The 18,971-nt window shown below is 58.9% G+C and overlaps 3 protein-coding genes across 3 annotated transcripts in view; 1 reads left to right on the top strand and 2 right to left on the bottom strand.

The window, feature by feature from the left end:
- Positions 1 to 188: 188 nt before the first annotated feature.
- Positions 189 to 10,579, bottom strand: PTSG_02099 (uncharacterized protein). The gene is made up of 20 exons (XM_004996527.1): positions 10,071 to 10,579; positions 9,653 to 9,718; positions 8,572 to 9,478; positions 8,176 to 8,303; positions 7,868 to 7,941; positions 7,424 to 7,571; positions 7,139 to 7,228; positions 6,933 to 7,018; positions 6,647 to 6,785; positions 6,432 to 6,485; positions 6,059 to 6,268; positions 5,755 to 5,862; positions 3,616 to 5,526; positions 3,188 to 3,384; positions 2,785 to 2,988; positions 2,456 to 2,529; positions 2,081 to 2,230; positions 1,211 to 1,794; positions 665 to 826; positions 189 to 425 (listed from the first exon to the last, which is right to left on the bottom strand). The coding sequence occupies exons 1-20, from the start codon at positions 10,221 to 10,223 to the stop codon at positions 327 to 329; spliced, it is 5,544 nt and encodes a 1,847-aa protein (XP_004996584.1). The 5' UTR covers positions 10,224 to 10,579; the 3' UTR covers positions 189 to 326.
- A 41-nt stretch (positions 10,580 to 10,620) lies between these two features.
- PTSG_02098 (uncharacterized protein) lies at positions 10,621 to 15,750 on the top strand. Its single transcript, XM_004996526.1, has 3 exons — positions 10,621 to 11,395; positions 11,773 to 13,902; positions 14,474 to 15,750. Exons 1-3 carry the CDS (start codon positions 11,347 to 11,349, stop codon positions 15,226 to 15,228), a joined length of 2,934 nt encoding a protein of 977 aa, XP_004996583.1. The 5' UTR covers positions 10,621 to 11,346; the 3' UTR covers positions 15,229 to 15,750.
- Positions 15,751 to 16,020: 270 nt separating this feature from the next.
- The window catches only part of PTSG_02097 (uncharacterized protein), a 4,678-nt gene continuing 1,727 nt past the window's right edge, over positions 16,021 to 18,971 (bottom strand). Inside the window, exons 6-10 of the mRNA XM_004996525.1 lie at positions 18,706 to 18,864; positions 17,373 to 18,464; positions 16,949 to 17,057; positions 16,679 to 16,780; positions 16,021 to 16,473 (exon numbers count right to left, since the gene is read on the bottom strand). Of these exons, the coding sequence (XP_004996582.1) occupies positions 16,330 to 16,473; positions 16,679 to 16,780; positions 16,949 to 17,057; positions 17,373 to 18,464; positions 18,706 to 18,864 (1,606 nt within the window). The 3' untranslated portion in view covers positions 16,021 to 16,329. The remainder of the gene's footprint in view (positions 16,474 to 16,678; positions 16,781 to 16,948; positions 17,058 to 17,372; positions 18,465 to 18,705; positions 18,865 to 18,971) is intronic.

The raw sequence follows: 18,971 nt of genomic DNA, 5'->3' as shown, positions 1-18,971 counted from the left end.
TTTGTTTGTGACAATGACATGAGCTGTGCATGCCGGTGTCGCTGTGTGTATCGCTTGTTTGCCGTGCTTGGCCCTGCGATGCTTGGTGTTGCCATGAACATGTGACTGATACCCTTGATCTGGCGCAGGGGTGGATGTACTCGGTTGCTCAAAACAGAAGCACCAAAAAGGAAACAAAAAGCAATACAGCCGTGTGCCACATTGATAAATTATTGCACACAAGACGAGATAATGATGATGTTGTTTGAACGCGGGTTTGTGTAATGTATACGAGCATACTGTGAACGCGCGAACATGTCAATAAACACGCCACAGACAGCTCGCGGTTATGTCGATGGGGCGACAGAGGAGGAGGAGGAGGACGATGACTTGGTCCGTTTACGCTCAGCACGGATGGCTCGCCCAAACGACGCGCGAGTTTGCTCCTGCGTGGTCATGGGAGAGCGAGTGAGCGCGGGGCCGGGGGAGAAGGCAATGCACAAACTATCGAGTCAATACACGCAAGGCTAACAAGTGGGTGCACACAAACATGCACACACACAATCATGCAAGGTACACACACAAGCACGCAAGGTACAAGCACACACACACACAATCATGCAAGGCACACACGAAAAACACACACGATCGCACACGAGACACACACACACACACATACACCTACCTCGTCCTTCTTGGCGTTGTCGTCAATGAACGCCTCGCCACTGCTCACCAACACCTCCATATCGCGGGTGATGGCATCCAAGGATTTGATGCGCTCGCCCTGCATCGTGTACAGCTTGCGTGCGCGTCGCATCCCCAAGTTGGACGCACACGCAGTTAACAGCTGCAAAGACAATTATGCGAGAGGGGAGAGAGGAGAGGGGGGAAGGAAGGGAAGGTAGAAGGAAGATGCACAAACGAAAGTGAGCCGCGAGTGATGGCGAGCCAAGAGCAGCAGAGGCAGGCAGAGATTAGAAAAGGCGGCTGCACATGAAACGTACACACGGACAGATAGACAAATAGACAGTTAGACAGAGAGAGAGAGATAAACAGACAAACACACACGCACACACACACACAAACATACACAGACAGACAGACAGACAGACAGACAGACAGACAGACAGACAGACAGACAGACAGACAGACACATACACGCATACGCAGGGCACTGAAGACAACGACAACTCGCACCACACCCCACCGAACCAGAAGCAACAAAACTGACCGCGGTCATGCTGTCGCCCATACAAAGCACGGGTGCCGACTTGCTGGAGCCATTCTTCCGCGCCTGCACGCGCACACGCCTCGACACGGGCTTGCTCAGCCGCGCAATGAGCTCGTTGGACATGCCTGTCGACCCGCCACCGCCGCCGCCGCCGCTGCCGCCCTTGCTGTCTCTGCCGGCTCTGGACTTCAGCGCCCTGAGCTCCTCACGATTCGCCTTGAACGCCTCCATGTCCTCCTCAATCTCGCGCCGCACGACGTCCCGCCGGTCGTCCACAGTGCTGCGCTCCGTTGACGACAGCGCACCCTGCAGCTTGTCCGACAACGACTTGAGCGTCTGCTTCTTTTCAGCAATGAGCGTCTTCAGCTGCACCAGCTCCTGCTTGAGCTCCTTCTTCCTGCGGGCAATGGTCTCCGGGTGCTGGTCCGGTGGGGAAAACGGTTCGCCCATCGACACCCACAGGTCTGGGATGGCGCCGTCCCCACCGCGCTGCAGCTCGCTGTGCTGCTCCGGCGACAGGCTCTGCAGTGCCGTGCCCGTACGCGTGTACAGCACGCGCGCAGCAGACGGCAGATTCAGGCGACCTGCGCCGTGTGTTGGTGAACGTGTTGATGCAGTTCGTGAGGAAACGTTTGGTGTGGTGACGGGGGCACACCCACCAGCCACCTGCAAACACACACACACACACACACACACACACACACACACACACACACACTCACACACACACACTCACACACACACACTCACACTTACACACTCACACTCACACTCACACACTCACGTATATGGCCTTTGCAAGACACACGGTCAGCCACAGCCGATGAACTACAGCCACCATCACCGGCATCACTGTCAAAGGATACGAACTTGTTGCATCGGAGAGGAAGAGGCCGAGCTGCGCGTGTGCGTCTGCACGCGGGGCGACGATGATGACGGCGTTGGCGGGATCAACGTGCCCGTTGCGGAACACGCGCGCACGGAACTGCACGCCAGGGTCCAGCCGGGCCGAGGGTGCAGCTGATGGTGATGCGAAGTGTAGTGGTGATGATGGAAGTGGTGGTGGAGATGATGAGATGAGAAGAGCAGCAGCGGCAGCAGCGGACGGAGCTGGGAAGTGGCAGGTACTGACAACAGAGGAGAGGAAGAGGGGGGGGGGGGCAAGATCATTCTCGAAAGTCAAGGCCAATCAGACAGGAGGATGCACATGTTCAAACACAAACACCAACACCAGCGCCGGCCTACCTGGGTGGGAAATACCACGGGCGGTTTCCTCGCGCGCTTGGAAGTGCGCCAGACACTTGTCCCACCTCGAGATGCTGGTAAAGCACCCAGACACACACGCGCGCACGCGTGAGACGATTGGTGGACGACAAGATAATAACAAGCGAGCAAAAGCACAATTCATGCACACATGCACAAGCAAACAAACAAACAAACACACACACAACGAAACAAACAAACAAACACACAACGAAACAAACAAACAAACAAACAAACACACAAGCCATTCAACCAGACAGACAAACAACCCACCAAACACAACAAACAACCAAGCAAATAAACAAACTCACGCGTCCTCGACTTGTTCGGCAGAGGCCATGTTTGTCTTTGCGGCGAGGATGATGTGCTGGGACACGAGTGAGGCGCGCGGTCCGTTTGTGCCCAGGCGCTGACACAGCTCGCGCTGGGAGGAGCAAAACGCGCACGCAAACGTCGACACGCCAACGGGGCGGGCAGTGGCCTTGTGCTTGGACATGGCTGCGCACACTGCACAGCTGTTGTCGTGGCGGAGGTAGGCGGTTGGTTGGATGGTTGGTGAGGAAATCATTCCGGGTAATTCAATACCACACGCACGAACGTTTGCACATTTACGCGGCGTACGCAGGCGCACAGAGAACGCAGCCACACCTTCACGCATACACACACACACACACACACACATATTCACACTCACACATTCACATGCAAACGAACCAGGTTCCCTCGACGTCTTCAAGAACAAAGCCTGCTTGCTTGATGGGCGTGCCTTCTGTCATGGCAAAGGTACACATGCTGCACTGCCTACCGATTGAGCATGCAAATACCGTGGACGAACACGCGTACGCCTGCAGCAGGTGGCCGCCGCCAGGAGCAGGGCACAGCTCCCAGCACTGGTGGGCATAAAAGGGCTCCTGAGCAGCAGCAGCAGCAGCAGCAGCAGCAGCACAGCAGGACATACCGCGGTGAGAGGGGTGAGGACATATTGTGACAGGCTCAAAAGTGAAATGGCGGCAGCAGCAATAGCGGGAGCAATTACACCATGAGGTAGCGTCACTGTACAAGCAGCACAGCACAGCGCAACACAAGCAGCACAATGCACCACAATGCAACACAGCACACAGCAGCGGGACAAGGGAACGTACGGGCGCCTTGGTGGCAAGGGCAAGCGACGTGCCCTGACGGCCGAGTTCCGGGACGGTGAGTACGAGCGTGGCGTCCATCGCAGACTGCAGGAAGGCGCCCTCCATCACCCACTTCTGCGTGGCATCGCGCGTGTCCACTGGCACCAGCTGCAGCTCTGCACCGGCCTTCAGCGCCTGCGGTGCCAGGCAGTGTGACCTATCACCAACAGGGACCAAGTGTCGGTCCGGCGTCAACATCCACGCTGCATGCGCATCTTCCAATCCACCACCACCACCACCGCCACCACCACCGCCATGGCTGCTGCTCTCCGTATCGCTGTTGTTGCCGTCGTGGTCGTCATTGTTGCTGTCGCCACTGTCGCCGCTGTGCTGTGCGGCTTCCAGCTGCTGCAGAATGTTTCCCTTCTCCCGCAGCAAGCACGTCTCGCCCGCGGTGTCAAACACAACAACAACTGCGTCCTGGCTGGCAAACATGTCCGCAACTGCACGCATGTTGCGCATGTCTGCCTCCAGGTTTGGCAGTCGCTGCAGCACAGAGGGCGGGGGCACCCACGCCTCGCCGCACGTCACCAGCAGCACCTGGTTCGGCTGCAGCTGCTCAAGGTCTGTGACGGCATCCCCTTGCTCCGTAAACAGTGCGCGGGCAGGCATGCTCATGCCCAGCGCACGCGTGCACCTGTCCAGGAACAGCTGCACCTGCAGTTCACGCATCTTGGCTGCGTCGCGCGGGTTTTCGCGGGACGTGAGGATGGTGCGCCAGCCGGGCCCTAGCCGCTGCTCAAACCACTTCTGCGTGTCCACGGGGAACGCGCGGTTGAGGTCCAGCTCTGGTCGATGCTCGCGGGCCCGCAGCCCTTCAGGCACCAGCACCTCCACAGGCCGCATGCGCGTGCCGTTGCGCACAACGCGCAGGCGGGGCATGGTCATGACTGTATCTGTGATGGACGCGCTGCTGCTGCCGCGCCCGCCACGCATGCGCTCCATCGATTCGTGCAGCGTCTCGCGTTTGCGGCCGCGCTTGGCTGGTGGCGGCTTCCACGCCACCGTCGGCACCAGCAGCACATCCATGGGCCACAGCAGATCCGTGTTCCAGTTGCCCGTGGTCGCTGTTGGCCAGAGCATGCAATTCTTCACCCACGATCGGCTGCCGTTCACGCCGCGACACGCCTTCCACTGGCCCATATGCTGGATGGAGTCGTGCTTGAGCCCCCACTGCTGCCGCCGCTTGGCCCTGCGCCCGCTGCCCGTGTGCACCTCCTGCAGCATCAGCACATCGCCGCCACCAGACGACCCGCCCACGTCATCGAAGAAGCCGCCCGCATCACTACTGCTTGTCGAGTTGAGCGGGCTCTCCCCATCACCACCACCACCACCACCACCGCTGCCGCTGCTGCTGCTGCTGCCATCATCCTTGCCCGCCAGTGTCAGTGCAAGCGCTGGGTTGACTGCACTGCGAATTGTGCCGTCGGGAGCAAAGTGCCACAGCATCTCGCGCGATGGCGGGGTTGTGCGCGCCCCGAGCCCAACCCGGTACGCCACGCCCGACTTCTGAGCCGCGTCCCTTGCAGCGGCATCATCACCGCCAGCAACACAACCGCCACTAGCAGCAGCAGCATCTGTTGTTGTTTGGTGGCAGACGAGGGCGAGCGCCGGGAATGCGCGGGACGTGATCTCTGCCCACGTCGTGTTGGCGTCAACACCATCGAGGTGCGACACGTCAGTCACCTGCCGCAGCACCCAGCGCTGCATCAACGGCGCACCGTGCTGCCGCGGCCCGCGCACCAGCGATGGCGTGAACAGGAGCGAGTGGTCGTCCTCCAGAGTTGCATGCAGTGTAACGAGGTTCGGGTCCTCCAGGGCCGTGTCGCCAGGCATCATGTCGTGCGGGCGCCACGCAACGTCGTCGCACGCCTGCAGGGCCGGGCAGTGCAGTGGCGCGATTGAGATCACGTGAGGAGGAGGAGTGGGCACGACGAAGAAGGTGGGAGAGGGTGCTGACGAGTAAGAGTGAGCGAACTCGCACTTGTGCACCCACCAAGCACAAGGCAAAGAATACGCACAAGCGCGCAATGGAACACACATGCCATGCACATGACATGCACGCACACAAAACGCATTTGCGCGAGGATGTGTTCTTACAAGTGCTTCGGTGAGCGATGACAGGGCGGAGAGGTGGGCGGATGAAAGCGTGTTCATATCAACAGCGCCGCCGCCGGCGAGCAGCTGCCGTTTCCCATCAACAACAACCTGTCCACGCATGGTTTTCGGCAGTGAGTGTGAGCGTAGGTGCGAGCTGAATATGTTGTGGCGAGAAAGGAGGAACAATTGGTGTGAACACGATATGCCACTCGACGAACAGCAGCACGTGTTCATGCATTGCATGCGCGCGTACTCACATCCACCACCTCCGCCACCGCCATCGCCACTCTATGCCGAAACCAACCGTTTCGACGCCGTCGAATGCGAGCTTGACCACCGTCAGGTTTGCTGGCGTAAAGGGCTCGCCACACGACACCCAGATGTGCGTGTCGTTCTCCAACGCGTGCAAATCGCGCAACACCTTGCCACCCTTGAGGAAAATGCGTTTAGCTGATTGGGTGAATCCTAGCTGTGTTGTGCACGCAGCAAGCAGCAGTCCCATCATCGTCTCCGCCTGAAATGGGGAGGAGCACAAGTGGAACGATAAGAGGGGTGAGCGTGAGTGCGTGTGCTTGGTTGTGTGTGTGTGTGGAGAATTCTTTTGTGTGTGCGTGCGCGCGCGTGTGTGTGCGTGTGCTTGGTTGTGCGTGTGTGTGTATGCACAACAACGCACGTACGTCGCCTGTGCGCTGCGCTTCGCGCAGGTTGAAGTAGAGCGGCTGGCCGGTCCCCTACAGGCGATGTGGTGCAATGAGACAGCGCAACCAACCAAAGAGATACAGACGATGTCATTGCGTGCGTGAGCGTGCGCATACATGTCGAACAAAGGCCAATCAGCATCCATAATGAAGCCACCAGCAGCAGCGGTCACTCCACCGCCAGCGAAGCTCACGTCTGTGCCGTTTGCGTGGACGATGAGCTTGAGGCTGCCGGCAGCGAGGAGGCGGTGGTCGTCCGAGATGGGCCGGATACGCGACGCGCTCCCGTCCATCTGAACATCAGTCAGATGCCGCTGCTTCCGCTTCAGGAACCTGGGCAATGATGGTGGAGATTGTGGTGGTGATGGAGGTGGTTAGTTCGTGGCGGTGATGACGATGGGGATGGCGGTGGATGGAAGGTGTGCAACGGCGGCACTCTCGCAAATGGGCTTGCGCAAGACGGTGAAGAGTGATACTGACTTGATTGCGGCGGTGATTTGGTCAAGAAGCGCCTGATTGGAGTCAGTCTGCTCGCTCTCGACAATACGATCGATCGTTGTCACTCGCTGGAGAGCGTCCACTTGGCGTGAGGCGGCAGCGATGAAACGCGGCTTTATGGCACAACCCACCCAGTTCACATACACACACACACATCACCCAGCCCCCCCCCCACCCCACACACACACCTGCAGCTCGTCCTGTAGCGCGGTGTGCTGGCGCTGGAGGCGGTGCAGCTGGTGCTGGATGAAGTTGAGCGGTCCCTCGGGCTTGAACACCTGCGGCAGAGGGAAGGGGGGGGGAGGAGGCAGTTGAATGAAGGGGAGAATGAAGGGGAGAATGAGGGGAGGGAGGAAAGCATGTGAGAGGAGGAGGAGACGGCGACACGCAGATGCAGGCATGGACAAGTCAACGACACGAACACATACATGTACACGTCCACAACACAAAATCACACATGCACGTCCACACACGTCTGTCTTTGTGGCGATCCAGTAAGGCCCGCGAATCCTGCCAAAGATGAGGTGGAGTTCCGGTCCGCAGTCCTCCGCAGCCGCAAGATCGCGCGTCTCGTTGCCGTCCAGATCAAAGAACCGCTCAACTTGAGACGTAAGCACAAACCTGACAGTGGGGGGGGGGGGGGAGGGTAGAGGAACGAAACACACACACACACACACATACACACATACACACGCACACACGCGCAAGTACACGGGTGCGTGTACACACACACACACACACAAACACACAAACACACACGTGCGTGCACGGATACACACAGGTGAATGCACGTGTGAATGTGTGGTTGCGTCCCGGCAAGCACTTGTATGTGTGTGTGTGTGTATGATCATTGCTGTGTCCTTCAGTCACGCACACGACACCAGCACGCAATCGAAAGCAATAGCATCCCAACGCACTGTCTTGAGCAGTCCCGGACGAATGTGTCGTGGTCTCTGAGCGGAATCGTGTGGTGGTGTAGTCCATCCCCGTTCTATTACAGCGAGCAATGAACCAGTGCATGCAGGGAGGGGCGTGTGTTACTCGGGCGATCAAACAGCAATCGCATTGTTTTGGACGCGCACATTCAGCGGCGAGCAATTGAGACAAGAAGCAGCAACATGCATACACATACGTATATACCCCACCGCCTTCCCGCAACACACACACACACAGTCACACACAGTCACACATGTTCACGCACACACAAACACGCATCCATGGTTACCTCGAAAAGGACGACGCGTGTGCGTGCGGATGCTGTGATATCTGGGGCGCGGGCACGGAAAGAGCCAGCAAGGCTGGAGACCGGGGTGGTGCTGCTGCCACGCAGGGTCGTCAGTGCCTTGGTGATGTCTGTTGGCATGGGGTGACGTGAGCATGGCATGCACGGCCAGCTGTAAGCAGTCGATATTGGAGACTAGAACAGCAAACACCAGCTGCGCACACGCAGCACACACATACACGCACACGCACACACTCACATACGCGCACGCACGCACGCACACACACACACACACACACCACACGCACATGTACATGCAGCACACACGCGCGCGCACATACGCACATGCACACACACACACACACATACCAACACACGCGCACAGTCACCGACACTGACTTGGGGTGAAGGCGATGGTTCGGTTGGCAGCAGCTGTGGAGGTGAAGCGGCGGCGTGTTGCCTGTTGCGCGGCGACCGGATCGACAAACGGCTCGCCGCAGCTCACATACACGATGGCATCACCAGGGAGCATGCTGCACTCCTCCGTGGTGACCATCTCCCGCCCGTGCTCGTCAAACAGGCGCCGGGCAGCAAAGGGAAGCCCCAGCTTGCGCGTGCACGCGTCCAACAGCTCAGCCATGCTGGCGCCAACAACACGATGTGCCACCTGAGGATCGCCGTTCCGGTACGCGATAAAGCGACACGTGTGCGCACGCTTCTGGTACACGCGCGGCTGCGTGCTGCGGACGCTGCTGGTGGTGCTGCTGGCGACGGAGGAGAAGCTTGAGTTGACGCTGGCGCCACTCAGGGGCCGGTCCCTGCGCACGTGTCTGCGGGGGTGGCGGTGGCGTGGCGGCTCTGCAGATGTTGCGCGCGAAGATGCAGCGCTGTGGTTTGAGCGGCCAGACCGCGGGCGTGCCCAGTGACCCGGCGACGCCACGTGCACACGCATGGGCGGGACCGCATATGGCGAGCGGGTGACGTTGCGGCTGCTGATGGAGCCCCGGGTCCCGCGGGTTGCTGTGCGCGCAGGGCCCGAGTGGGGGCGGTGGCGGTGGCGGCTGCTGCTGTGGTTGCGTGTGGATCCGCGGAACGACTCGTCCAGGTCGCTCATGGCCGAGCTGAGCGAGGACCTGCTGGACCGGCGACTGCTCTGCAGCGAGGTGTCACGGCTGTCCATGTCGGACGCGGTGTCGCCATTGTCGTCATCTCTTGCATGATGGCGATGGTGATGGCTACCGCTGCGCTGAGAGCCATTGGCACGCTGGCTTGTCTGCTGGCGAACCTTGCCCCTTCCTCCATACGCCTGTAATCGATCCAGCATGCGTTTTGTGTGTGTGAGTGTGTGTTTATGTCAATGTGTGTGCTGGGCGAGCGAGAGGAGACAAATTTGTGAAAGCAGGCGCAAGACGATGAAGGGGAGATGAGAGTCAGCAAGGCGCAGGTGGGTGAGTGTTATGGCCCACATGATTGTGCACACCTCGTGAGTCTTTCGCAGCTGCATAGCCTCGTCGAGTCGCTGCAGCAGCTGACCTCGCTGCTGCAGCTGTACAGTTGTTTGTGTATGCATGTGTGAGAGGGTTTGTTGGTGGAAGAGAAGGGGGCTTGGAGTGAGGAAGCGATGGATCGCTGCAGACCTGGGCACAGGGATCCCTGCTTGAACAGGGTTGCACACACATGCAAGGGACGAACGAACCACACACGCACAAGGGACGAACGCACACGCACGCATGCACAGACACACAGACACAGACACACAGACACACAGGCAGGCAGACCGACACAAACACGCATGAATACACAGACACAGACTCACAAACACACACACACACACACACACACACACACACACACACACACACACACACACACACACACACACACACACGCACGGTTACCCTGGCGCGACGTAGCGACTCGAGTGAGGAGGAGAGACCTTCGTCGTCACTTGGCTCTGTCGTGTCACTGCCACCACTACCACCACCACTGTGCTGGTGCAGTTGTTGTGTGACAGGTCCACTGTGATGCTCAGCCTCGCTCACAATCGGCATACCCCTCTGTGTTGTTGTTTGTTGAATGCTGGTTGGTTGCCGTGCCTGTGCGCGCTGTCTCACTTGCTTGCTTGCTTGGCAACAGCAGCCACGTGTGTGTATGTGTGTATGTGTGTGTTGGAGAGGCTTTGTAATCTTCCGCTGGGCTGTTGCTTCAATTCGCAGCAGCAAACGTGTGAGCTCGTTGGCTGGCTGGCTGGCTGGCTGGCTTGCTGGCTGGCTCGTTGGCTTGCTGGCTGGTTGGCTGGCTGGCTTATCAACCTTCCGACGAGAGAGAGTGCACCCTGAGTCCGATCAGGCAAACACGTCTTGGCACTCTTGTTGCTTGTTTGTTGGTTGTGTTGTTGTTGTTGTTGTTGTTTGCTTGTTGTTTGCTTGCTCGTTGCGGGGCCTGCATCGGTTGCCTTGGGCGCTATCCACCAATGCGCACTAGCCGCTAAAATCAACTAGTCGTATACTCTGCCGCGAATTTCAGAGCCGCCGTCCGTTTTCCTCGCCACCCAAACAAAACTGCCAAGCAAGCACAGCAAAGCAAAGCAAAGCAACAGCGGCTGACCCCACCCCCTCCCCCTGCCGTACCTTTGCTGCGTTGCTGCTGACCTGATCCCTGACTGGTTGCTGACTGGCCTTGGAGACGTCGTTACACTTGACACTTCTGCCAGCCAGTTAGGCGTATCTATCTATCAGTGCCCCCACTCTCCCGCCCTCTCTGCAGTCGGTGGGTCACGGCTGCGCGTCCCTTCCGTTTTGGCAAACTTGCTCCATCATCAAGCCACTCGGGGGAGTGATACCCTCCACCAACTTCACAGCAGCGCTGCGTTTTGGCATCGTTCGTTGCCCGAGAGCGTGCGCGACAGCTTTGTACCTGGCCTCTTCCTAACTGGCCCACTCGGCCACTGAACCAAGGGCCCAGAACACACACACACACACACACACACACACACACACACGCACACACACACACACACACACACACACACGCACACACGCGCATCACCAGCACACACACACACGCATCACCAGCAACGACAACAACGACAACAACGACAACACACGCACACATCACTGGCAACAACAAGGACACCAACAGCCAGTCCAGCTGCTCAGCTCAAGCAACAGCAGCATGGAGATCAACCCGCTCTACTTGGCCATCAAGGCCTTTGTATTCCTTGGTGAGCATGTGATATGGTGTGGGCTGCGGTTGGCGTCGCTGGTTCTGCGATGGTGACGCATCTGCTCTGATTACGTGTTGCGCTTTGCTGCAGTTGTATTGTGTTGTGTTGTGTTGTGCTGAGCATGGTTCGTGCACGCACTTGTGTCCCCACATGCATGCAAAACACAAACACACACACAAGTGCGCACACACATATGCACACATGCGCATGCGCAACTCACCCTTACTCACACCCTTGCACCCACGCACACACACCCACACACACCCACACATGCACATCCTTACGCACGCACACACACACATGCTCACACACATGCATCACCCCCTCCCCTCCCCACCTCCCACGCCTCGCGCTTCGTTCCGACTCCAACACAGTGTGGCCACTGGTTGTGATGATGGTGCCAGCGCTGGTGGAGGATCTGTCACACGGCGGCAACGCTGCGCTGATTTTCTTCGCCCTGGTACCGCACTGGGTGCTTGCCGTCATCTGGACAGGCAGCGCCATCACAGACTGGTACGACATTGACAGCGACATCTTGTCGACGCAGGAGATTGTGGTGGCTGCCCCCGTGTTTGGCGTGGTGCTCCCGGCGTTCATCCTGGTGCCAATACTGCGAGAGGTGGCGCTCTCCGAGCCAGAGTACAACGTGCTGCTGGGGACCACCATCCTGCTGCCCGGCCTGTGGCTGCCGCTCATCGCCGCCATCTTCCAGACACCGAAAGTGCTCGAGTCTGAGGAGGCGTCGGCAATGGGCATGAAGAACGCCTACCGCGCCAGCTTCGATAGCGTCGCCGTCATCACCAACGAGATGCGCAAGGGCTACTTTGGCTACCTGCTCGCCGTGGGCATCCCGCTGGGCGTGTTCCTCCCCGTGTACATCCACCACGGTGATGAGATGACGGGCGAGGGCCAGGCTGCGTTTATGTTCTTCATGCTGCTTGCGGGCTGCATGTCGCTGCTGTACAACGTCGCCTATCGCCTCGGCGTCGTCTTCCATGGCACAGACCCGGGATGCTCGCGCGCATCCAGCATCGCCATTGTCAAGTTTGCGCTGTGCGCGCTGCTGGTGCCGCTGGTTGTGATGTTGCCCGTGCTGCGGTCGGCGACCGTCTCCCAGGCGGCGCACGACGTGCTGCTGTCGTTCAACCTGGGCCTGCCCGCCCTCACCATCCTCGACATCATCCGCCTCAAGTTCTACGAGAAGGACCGCCGCATGTTCTACCAGCTCACCGCCGTCGCCGTGCTGGTGCTCATCATCCCCTTTTGCGTGCTGCTGCCCGCGCTGGTGGCTGCAGACAGCATCTCCGAAGACGGCGAGACAGCCATGCTTGTCCTCATCCTCTCCCCGCTGTGCATCCTGCTGGGCGCTGGCGTCGTGCTCACCGCCACCCACTTCCACAACCTGCCCTTCCACGTGCTGACGGTGCTGCTGTACCCGCCGCGCTGGGGGGAGGCCATCTACGCGGCGGTGCTCCTGCTCATCCCCGTCGCCGTCATGCTCCCCATCTACTTCCACGGCGGGCTGGCATACACCCCGAGCCTCGTCTTCATCGCGTACATGGGCGCCATCATCTTCCTCCTCGCCACAGCCATGCTCGTTAGCTGCTGCGTGCGTGCGCCGGGCGAGATTGTGCGCCCGCACCTTCCCACCACCAGCCGTCTGCCCAAACCCCGCAGCGCGCGCACAGCGAGCACGGCGAGCACGGGCAGCACCAGCAGCAGCAAGCGGTCGCGCGCAGGCACGTCTTCGTCGCAGCGGTCGGCGCTCAAGGACATGATCTCCGGGCCGTCAAACTTTGAGCACAAGGCGGGCTTCAACAGCACCATCACCCCTGGCATCAACGGCGTGCACAGCGCTGACGACGTGGCCTCGGTGGCCACGGTAACAACAGCCGCCACAGAGGCAACAGCCGCAGCGAAGACGCCCGAGCAAGGCGAGCAGCAGCAGCAGCAGCAGCAGCAGCAGCAAAACGGCGCGGTGTTCCAGTACACGGGCCCTGCGAGTGCCGCGTTTGACGTGAATGCGTTGGAGACGCGCAGCCGTGCCAACACGTACCAGCTGTCACGGACCAGCACGATGGACAGCGTGCTGCTTGACGATCGCCAAGCGCGGGCGCTGGCGGCGCGGGAGGCCATGCGCCCCTCTGTTGAGATGCCCGGCATGCGCGCACCAGGCACATTCCAGCCCAACGCGTGGTCGCAGCGGCCGAGTGGACAGGCGGAGGTGACGCAGGCCACGCTGCCACACGTGCCACAGCGGCCCACCTCACAAGAGAGCAGTGGCAGCGGCAGCGGCGGCGGCGGCGACGGTGCAGCCCAGCTGCGCATGAGTGCGAGCGACTATCGCAAGAGCGTCATGGAGCGGCCGGACTCGACGTATGAAGAGTCGCAGTTTGACAGCCGTGAGCTGCCTGAAGCGCGGCAGGATTTGGTGGTTGAGGGCTGGGAGCCAACAGTGATTTGGACGTACGACGAGACCAACGACCAGCTCCACAAGCAAGAAGGTACCGTCACAGTCGCCTGATTGGTTGTTGGTGTTGCTTTGCTTGTGGTATTGGCGTCTGCGTGCCGATCGGTTGTGTTGTTTGCTGGTGGGTTTTGTCATCTTGTTGTTATTCACTTGTGTGTGCGCATGTATCTGTCTGTGCATGTGTCTGTGTGTATGTGTCTGTGTGTGTGTGCGCGCGTGTGTGTGTGCGTGTGCGTATGTGTTGTGCCTCGATGCTGCACATGCGTGCGTGCGCGTGTGTGTGCGCGCGTGTGCGTGTGCGTGTGCGTGTGTGTGTGCGTGTGCGTGTGCGTGTGCGTGTGTGTGTGTGTGTGTGTGTGTGTGTGTGTGTGTGTGTGTGTGTGTGTGTGTGTGTGTGTGTGTGTGTGTGTGCGTGTGCGTATGTGTTGTGCCTCGATGCTGCACATGTGCGCGCGTGCCTCGTTTTACATGGTTGTATTTCCACCCCCACCCCCCACCCCCAAATTGCACCGTTGCATTTCCACGACTCACACGTCACGTGGCTGCTTCCTGTCGTCGTGCTCCCTGTCCACTTGAACCACGCTTGTGCTTGGTTTCCCTTTCAGGCGACTACCACGTGCATGTGTATGACACAGAGGACATGCGGCAGGGTGACTACTTCAACTGCTACACGGCGTACCTTGAAGGCCTGGAGGAGGCGCACATCCTGAAATGGCCCCTGTACAACACAATGCAGACGCAGACGGCGTGTCTGATTGCATTGCGCAAGCTCGCCCGCGCCCGCAGTGTCGCTGCGGCGTTCAACGCTGCCGTGGCAAACTTCACATCACCGCCGCCGCAGCGGGTGGCGTTTGTGCAGACAAAGGCGCTGCAGCTGCCGGCGCGCACGGCCGCCAACGAGGGCGTGGACGAGAGCCCCTGGGCGCTGTGCGAGGTCGATTTGGAGGACACGCCGGCACACCGCGACAACACGGCGGGGCTGCTGGACTACTTTTGCCTGTGGAACGACGCGTTTGGCGGGGTGGTGAGCGAGGAGGACATGGACCCCGGGGACGCCGACGACGACCGGTCGTGGGTGGCGCGCTTTCACGAGCTCAACACCACTGCGCAGAGCCTGAGCTGCTTCAGCTACTTCTACAGCAAGCGGGCGTCGCTGCTGATCAAGGTGCAGGGCGTGGGCACGACATACACCAACCCCGACTTCCACTTCTCTGGCGGCTCCGATCCGTATTTCTCGCCCAACAATCAGGGCGATGAAGGCATTGCCAACTTCTTTGCCTCGCACAAGCACACAGACATGTGCAAGCATGCGTTGCAAACGCTGCCGGGGTTTTCCGAGGACTGGCTTGGCAGTGGCTGAGAGAACAACTACGGTGCCTTGTGCTGTGTTGTTGTTGTGCTGTGTATGCGTGTTGTTGTGTTGCGCTGTGTGCGTGTGTGTGTCACGTACTTGTGCCGCCTGTTGTGTGCTTGTGCTGTCCTTTGCGTTTTGCCCTGTCTCAATGCCTGCTTTGCTTCAAGCATAGTTGTACTCTTTCCTCTTTGTATCTGGCTTTGATGCTTTCTTGTAGCACGAGATTAGCTGAGAATGGTGTGGGTGTGATATTGTGTGGTGGTGCTCTGTTTGTTACTTGATGGGTTGACATGTGATTTTTTTAATACCAACGAACGCGTGCAGTAGACTTGTGGCGCATGGTGCGTGGTGCGTGCGTGGTGCGTGGTGCGTGTTCATTACATGCTCTGGACTGGAATCTGGCCTTGCTTGCTTGCCTTGTGTCCCTTCCATTCCTCTTTGCTTGCTTGCATGCAGTCGTGCACTGGTTGATGAGATGTAAAATGTGTGACCGAAAATGAAATTACGGCTGTTGGGCCCAAAGCAAGCAAACTTTGCGTCGAGTTTGTGTGCGCCATGCTAACACGTGCGCTTGCGTGCTTGCTCTTGTGTTGCGTGATGTGACAAGACATTTGGGTGCTTTTATGCGTGAAGACCGGATAACGAACAAGACACAAAGAGAAGGTAAGGCAGCGAGGCCAACGAAGAGGCCACGGCAAAACACCCACGAACACTATACCACACAGAGGGAGAGAACAACACCAGCAAGACAATGCCAACGCTGACACCCGCCCGCTGGCAAACCCCCATGCATGCAAGCAAGCAATGAGTAGACAGGATGGTTGGCAGAGAAACAAGCAAACAAGAGGTTTGAGGGAATGGCCACGAGATGTGGCAAGACAGGAAGAAGGTCAGGTATGTATCAAGGCAGACGGCACAGCACATACAAATAGCAGCCAGAGCAGGTCACCAGCCAGTCAACCAACCACGTGCGACAAGGCAGCATGCTGCGCACGGGGAATGGAACAACTGGAGGCAGAGGCTGCCATGGGTTTGCGTGTGTTGTGCGTGAATAGATGTGTGTGTGTGTGTGTGTGATAGCGAGGGAAGGGGAAGCGCACGCGCTGTTTACTCAGAATTGGCAATGCAGCGGTTGTTGAAGTTGCCCCTGCCAACGCTAGTGTAGCCATCAGGGCACGCATCCAGACACACACCCTCGAACAGGGACTTGCGGTTGCCGCACAGCACGCAGTTCTGACGCGCCAGGTCGCACTGTCAAAGACGGGAAGATGGGTGAATTGGGGAACAAAGGCAAGTGCGAGCAAACAAAAAGCAAGAGTGGCGAGTGGAATCAGCGTGCAGTCAGCGCAACGAAACAACAACAACAAGAGTCACAGAGGCGGCCGCCGCAAAAGCAAGAGCAAACACACACACACACACACAAAGAAAGGTGGGTGGACACGATGTTCTTTCTTACCGTGTGGCAGTCGTTCTGCTTGTCGACGCAGACCTTCTCGCAGCGGCGGTTGTAGTTGCCAGAGCCGATGGCGGTCAGGCCAACTGGGCAGGACTCAACGCACTGCAGGGAACAGCAGCAGCAGAGGTGTAAGTCGTGGGTGCGCGCGAAAGGGATGTGAGCACATGGCAAATGAGGTGTGCTGCAACATTGATGAAGCACAGGCGCAATCACATGCAGGCTGGACCGCACGATGGACGAATCAGGCCCGACAAATGGGCAAGTGTGTACCTGGCCATCGTGGAGGTAGAGGCCATCGCGGCACAGGAGGCAGGTGGACATGATCGGGTGGCAGCGGTGGCAGCCAACAATGTCGCACGCGTACAGGGGCTCGCAGTACCTGGTAGATTGAGATTGGAGGAGTGGAACGGTTGGAAGACAAGAAGAAGAGCAGGGGAAGGTAAGTGGGCGGGGTAGGGTGTGAGCACTCGATACACACACAAACACAAACACACACACACACGCACGCACGCACACATATCAATGTGCGAGCAACATGCACGCTTGTGATTGTGGCGCGTGTGGCAACACACAGCGCGGTGGGGGATGGGGGGGGGGGGACAAAAACAAAAACAAACAAAGAAAGACGACAACGGTAGACATGTATGCATGGACGTGTAAATGAAGCGGAGCACGGCATTGCGGTGTGACGCACCTGTTGAAGTTACCGCGACCACGGGAGCGGTAGCGCTCCGCTGGGCAGTTACCGACGCACTTGCCCTTGAGAAGGAACTGCGAGTTTGCACAGAGGATGCACTCGGAGCCATCTGGGGAGCACGTGTGGCAGTCGTCCTCGCCGGCAACGCAGTCTGGGACCTGCTCGCAGCGGCGGCGGAAGTTGCCACGACCAACACCCGTGAAGCCAGTGGGGCATGTGTCGAAGCAGGCGCCATCGTACAGGTAGCGCCCGTTCTTGCAGACGGAGCAGACGTTGTCCTCCGAGCACTCGAAGCAGTTGTCGACGTTGCACACAATCTCCTGGCCGCTGCCCGTGGTGGTGGTGGCCTCCTCGGAGGTGGTTGAGGCGGGGCTTGTGGTCACGGGAGAGCCGCTGGTCTCGGTGTTGGTGGACGTCGAGGTGGAAGATGATGTGGAAGAGGAAGAAGAGGACGATGTGGAAGAGGAAGAGGAAGAGGAAGTGGAGGTGGAGGTGGAAACAGCCTCCGTGGCCTCTGTGCCCTGGTTGCCCTCGGTCGAAGCAGCGGAGGAAGACGAAGAAGTAGAGGTGGAGGAGGACGTGGAGGAAGAAGAGGAAGAGGAAGTGGAGGTGGAGGTGGACGTGGAAACAGCCTCCGTGGCCTCTGTGCCCTCGTTGCCCTCAGTCGAAGCAGCGGAGGAAGACGAAGAAGTGGAGGTGGAGGAGGACGTGGACGAAGAAGAGGAGGTGGAGGTGAACGTGGAGCTTGTTGTGTCCGCGGCCTCTGTGCCCTGGTTGCCCTCTGTCGAGGCAGAGGACGACGACGAGGATGTGGAGGATGAGGTGGAGGAGGACGAGGATGTGGAGGTAGAGGTGGAAGTCGTCTCCGTGGCCTCCGTGGTCTCTGTGGCCGGGGCGTCGGTGGTCTCAAGGGCGCCTTCGTCTGTGGTGGCGGGCCAGGAGGATGTGGACGAGGAGGAAGAGGAGCTAGTGCTTGTGGACGAGGAGGACGAGGAGCTAGTGCTGCTTGTGGTGGACGAGCTGGAGGAGGTGGAGGTGGAGCTGCTCGTGGACGTGCCAGGGCACCATGCAGCGCACGCCGAGCCGTACCTGCAATAGTTGTCGTTGTCGTTGTTGGTGTTGGTGGTTTGGTGTGCGAGTGAGCAAGTGAGATCTGAGGTGTGCGTGTGTGAAGGCAAGCGCGCCACGAGGACAGAGTTGGGAAACAAGAATACCAAAATAAAGCAAGAGAAGGGCAGAGGGCAGAGCGCGATCCCAAACAAAGGTGCTTTTCCAGCCAAACAAAACAAAGTCAAAGTTTGACGTGCTGCTGCTGGGAATGGGGACTTACACTCCGTTGTCGAGGACGGCGCACTGGTCACATGTCTGGCAGGCAAAGCCGTCCGTGCAGTACGAGTCCTGGGGGCAGTGCTCATTAATCTGACACTCGAGGTCCTGGTTGCGGCACTTCTCTGGGCACTCACCAGAGCCATCAAATGGGTCGCGCACGCTGTTGTAGATGCGAAAGCACGTGGAGTGTGTGTGCGTGCGTGTGTGTGTGTGTGTGTGTGTGTGTGTGTGTGTGTGTGTGTGTGTGTGTGTGTGTGTGTGTGTGTG

This window comes from Salpingoeca rosetta, assembly GCF_000188695.1.
Source record: "Salpingoeca rosetta unplaced genomic scaffold supercont1.5, whole genome shotgun sequence".
In the NCBI taxonomy this organism is placed as follows: Eukaryota; class Choanoflagellata; order Craspedida; family Salpingoecidae; genus Salpingoeca; species Salpingoeca rosetta.
The sequence above is the reverse complement of the archived record's forward strand: the minus strand, read 5'-3'. Positions and strand labels throughout refer to the sequence as shown.

Bases quoted from the DNA above. Each gene is read 5' to 3' on its own strand.
- PTSG_02099 (XM_004996527.1), bottom strand. From the start codon at position 10,223: ATGCCGATTGTGAGCGAGGCTGAGCATCACAGTGGACCTGTCACACAA. The intron at 7,229-7,423 runs GTGTGTGGACGT...CCTCTGCCGCAG, and splicing joins GGATCGCCACAAAGACAGAC to GTGTTCAAGCCCGAGGGACC. The intron at 426-664 runs GTAGGTGTATGT...ATGACCACGCAG, and splicing joins ACAACGCCAAGAAGGACGAG to GAGCAAACTCGCGCGTCGTT.
- PTSG_02098 (XM_004996526.1), top strand. From the start codon at position 11,347: ATGGAGATCAACCCGCTCTACTTGGCCATCAAGGCCTTTGTATTCCTT. The intron at 11,396-11,772 runs GTGAGCATGTGA...ACTCCAACACAG, and splicing joins CAAGGCCTTTGTATTCCTTG to TGTGGCCACTGGTTGTGATG. The intron at 13,903-14,473 runs GTACCGTCACAG...TTTCCCTTTCAG, and splicing joins CCAGCTCCACAAGCAAGAAG to GCGACTACCACGTGCATGTG.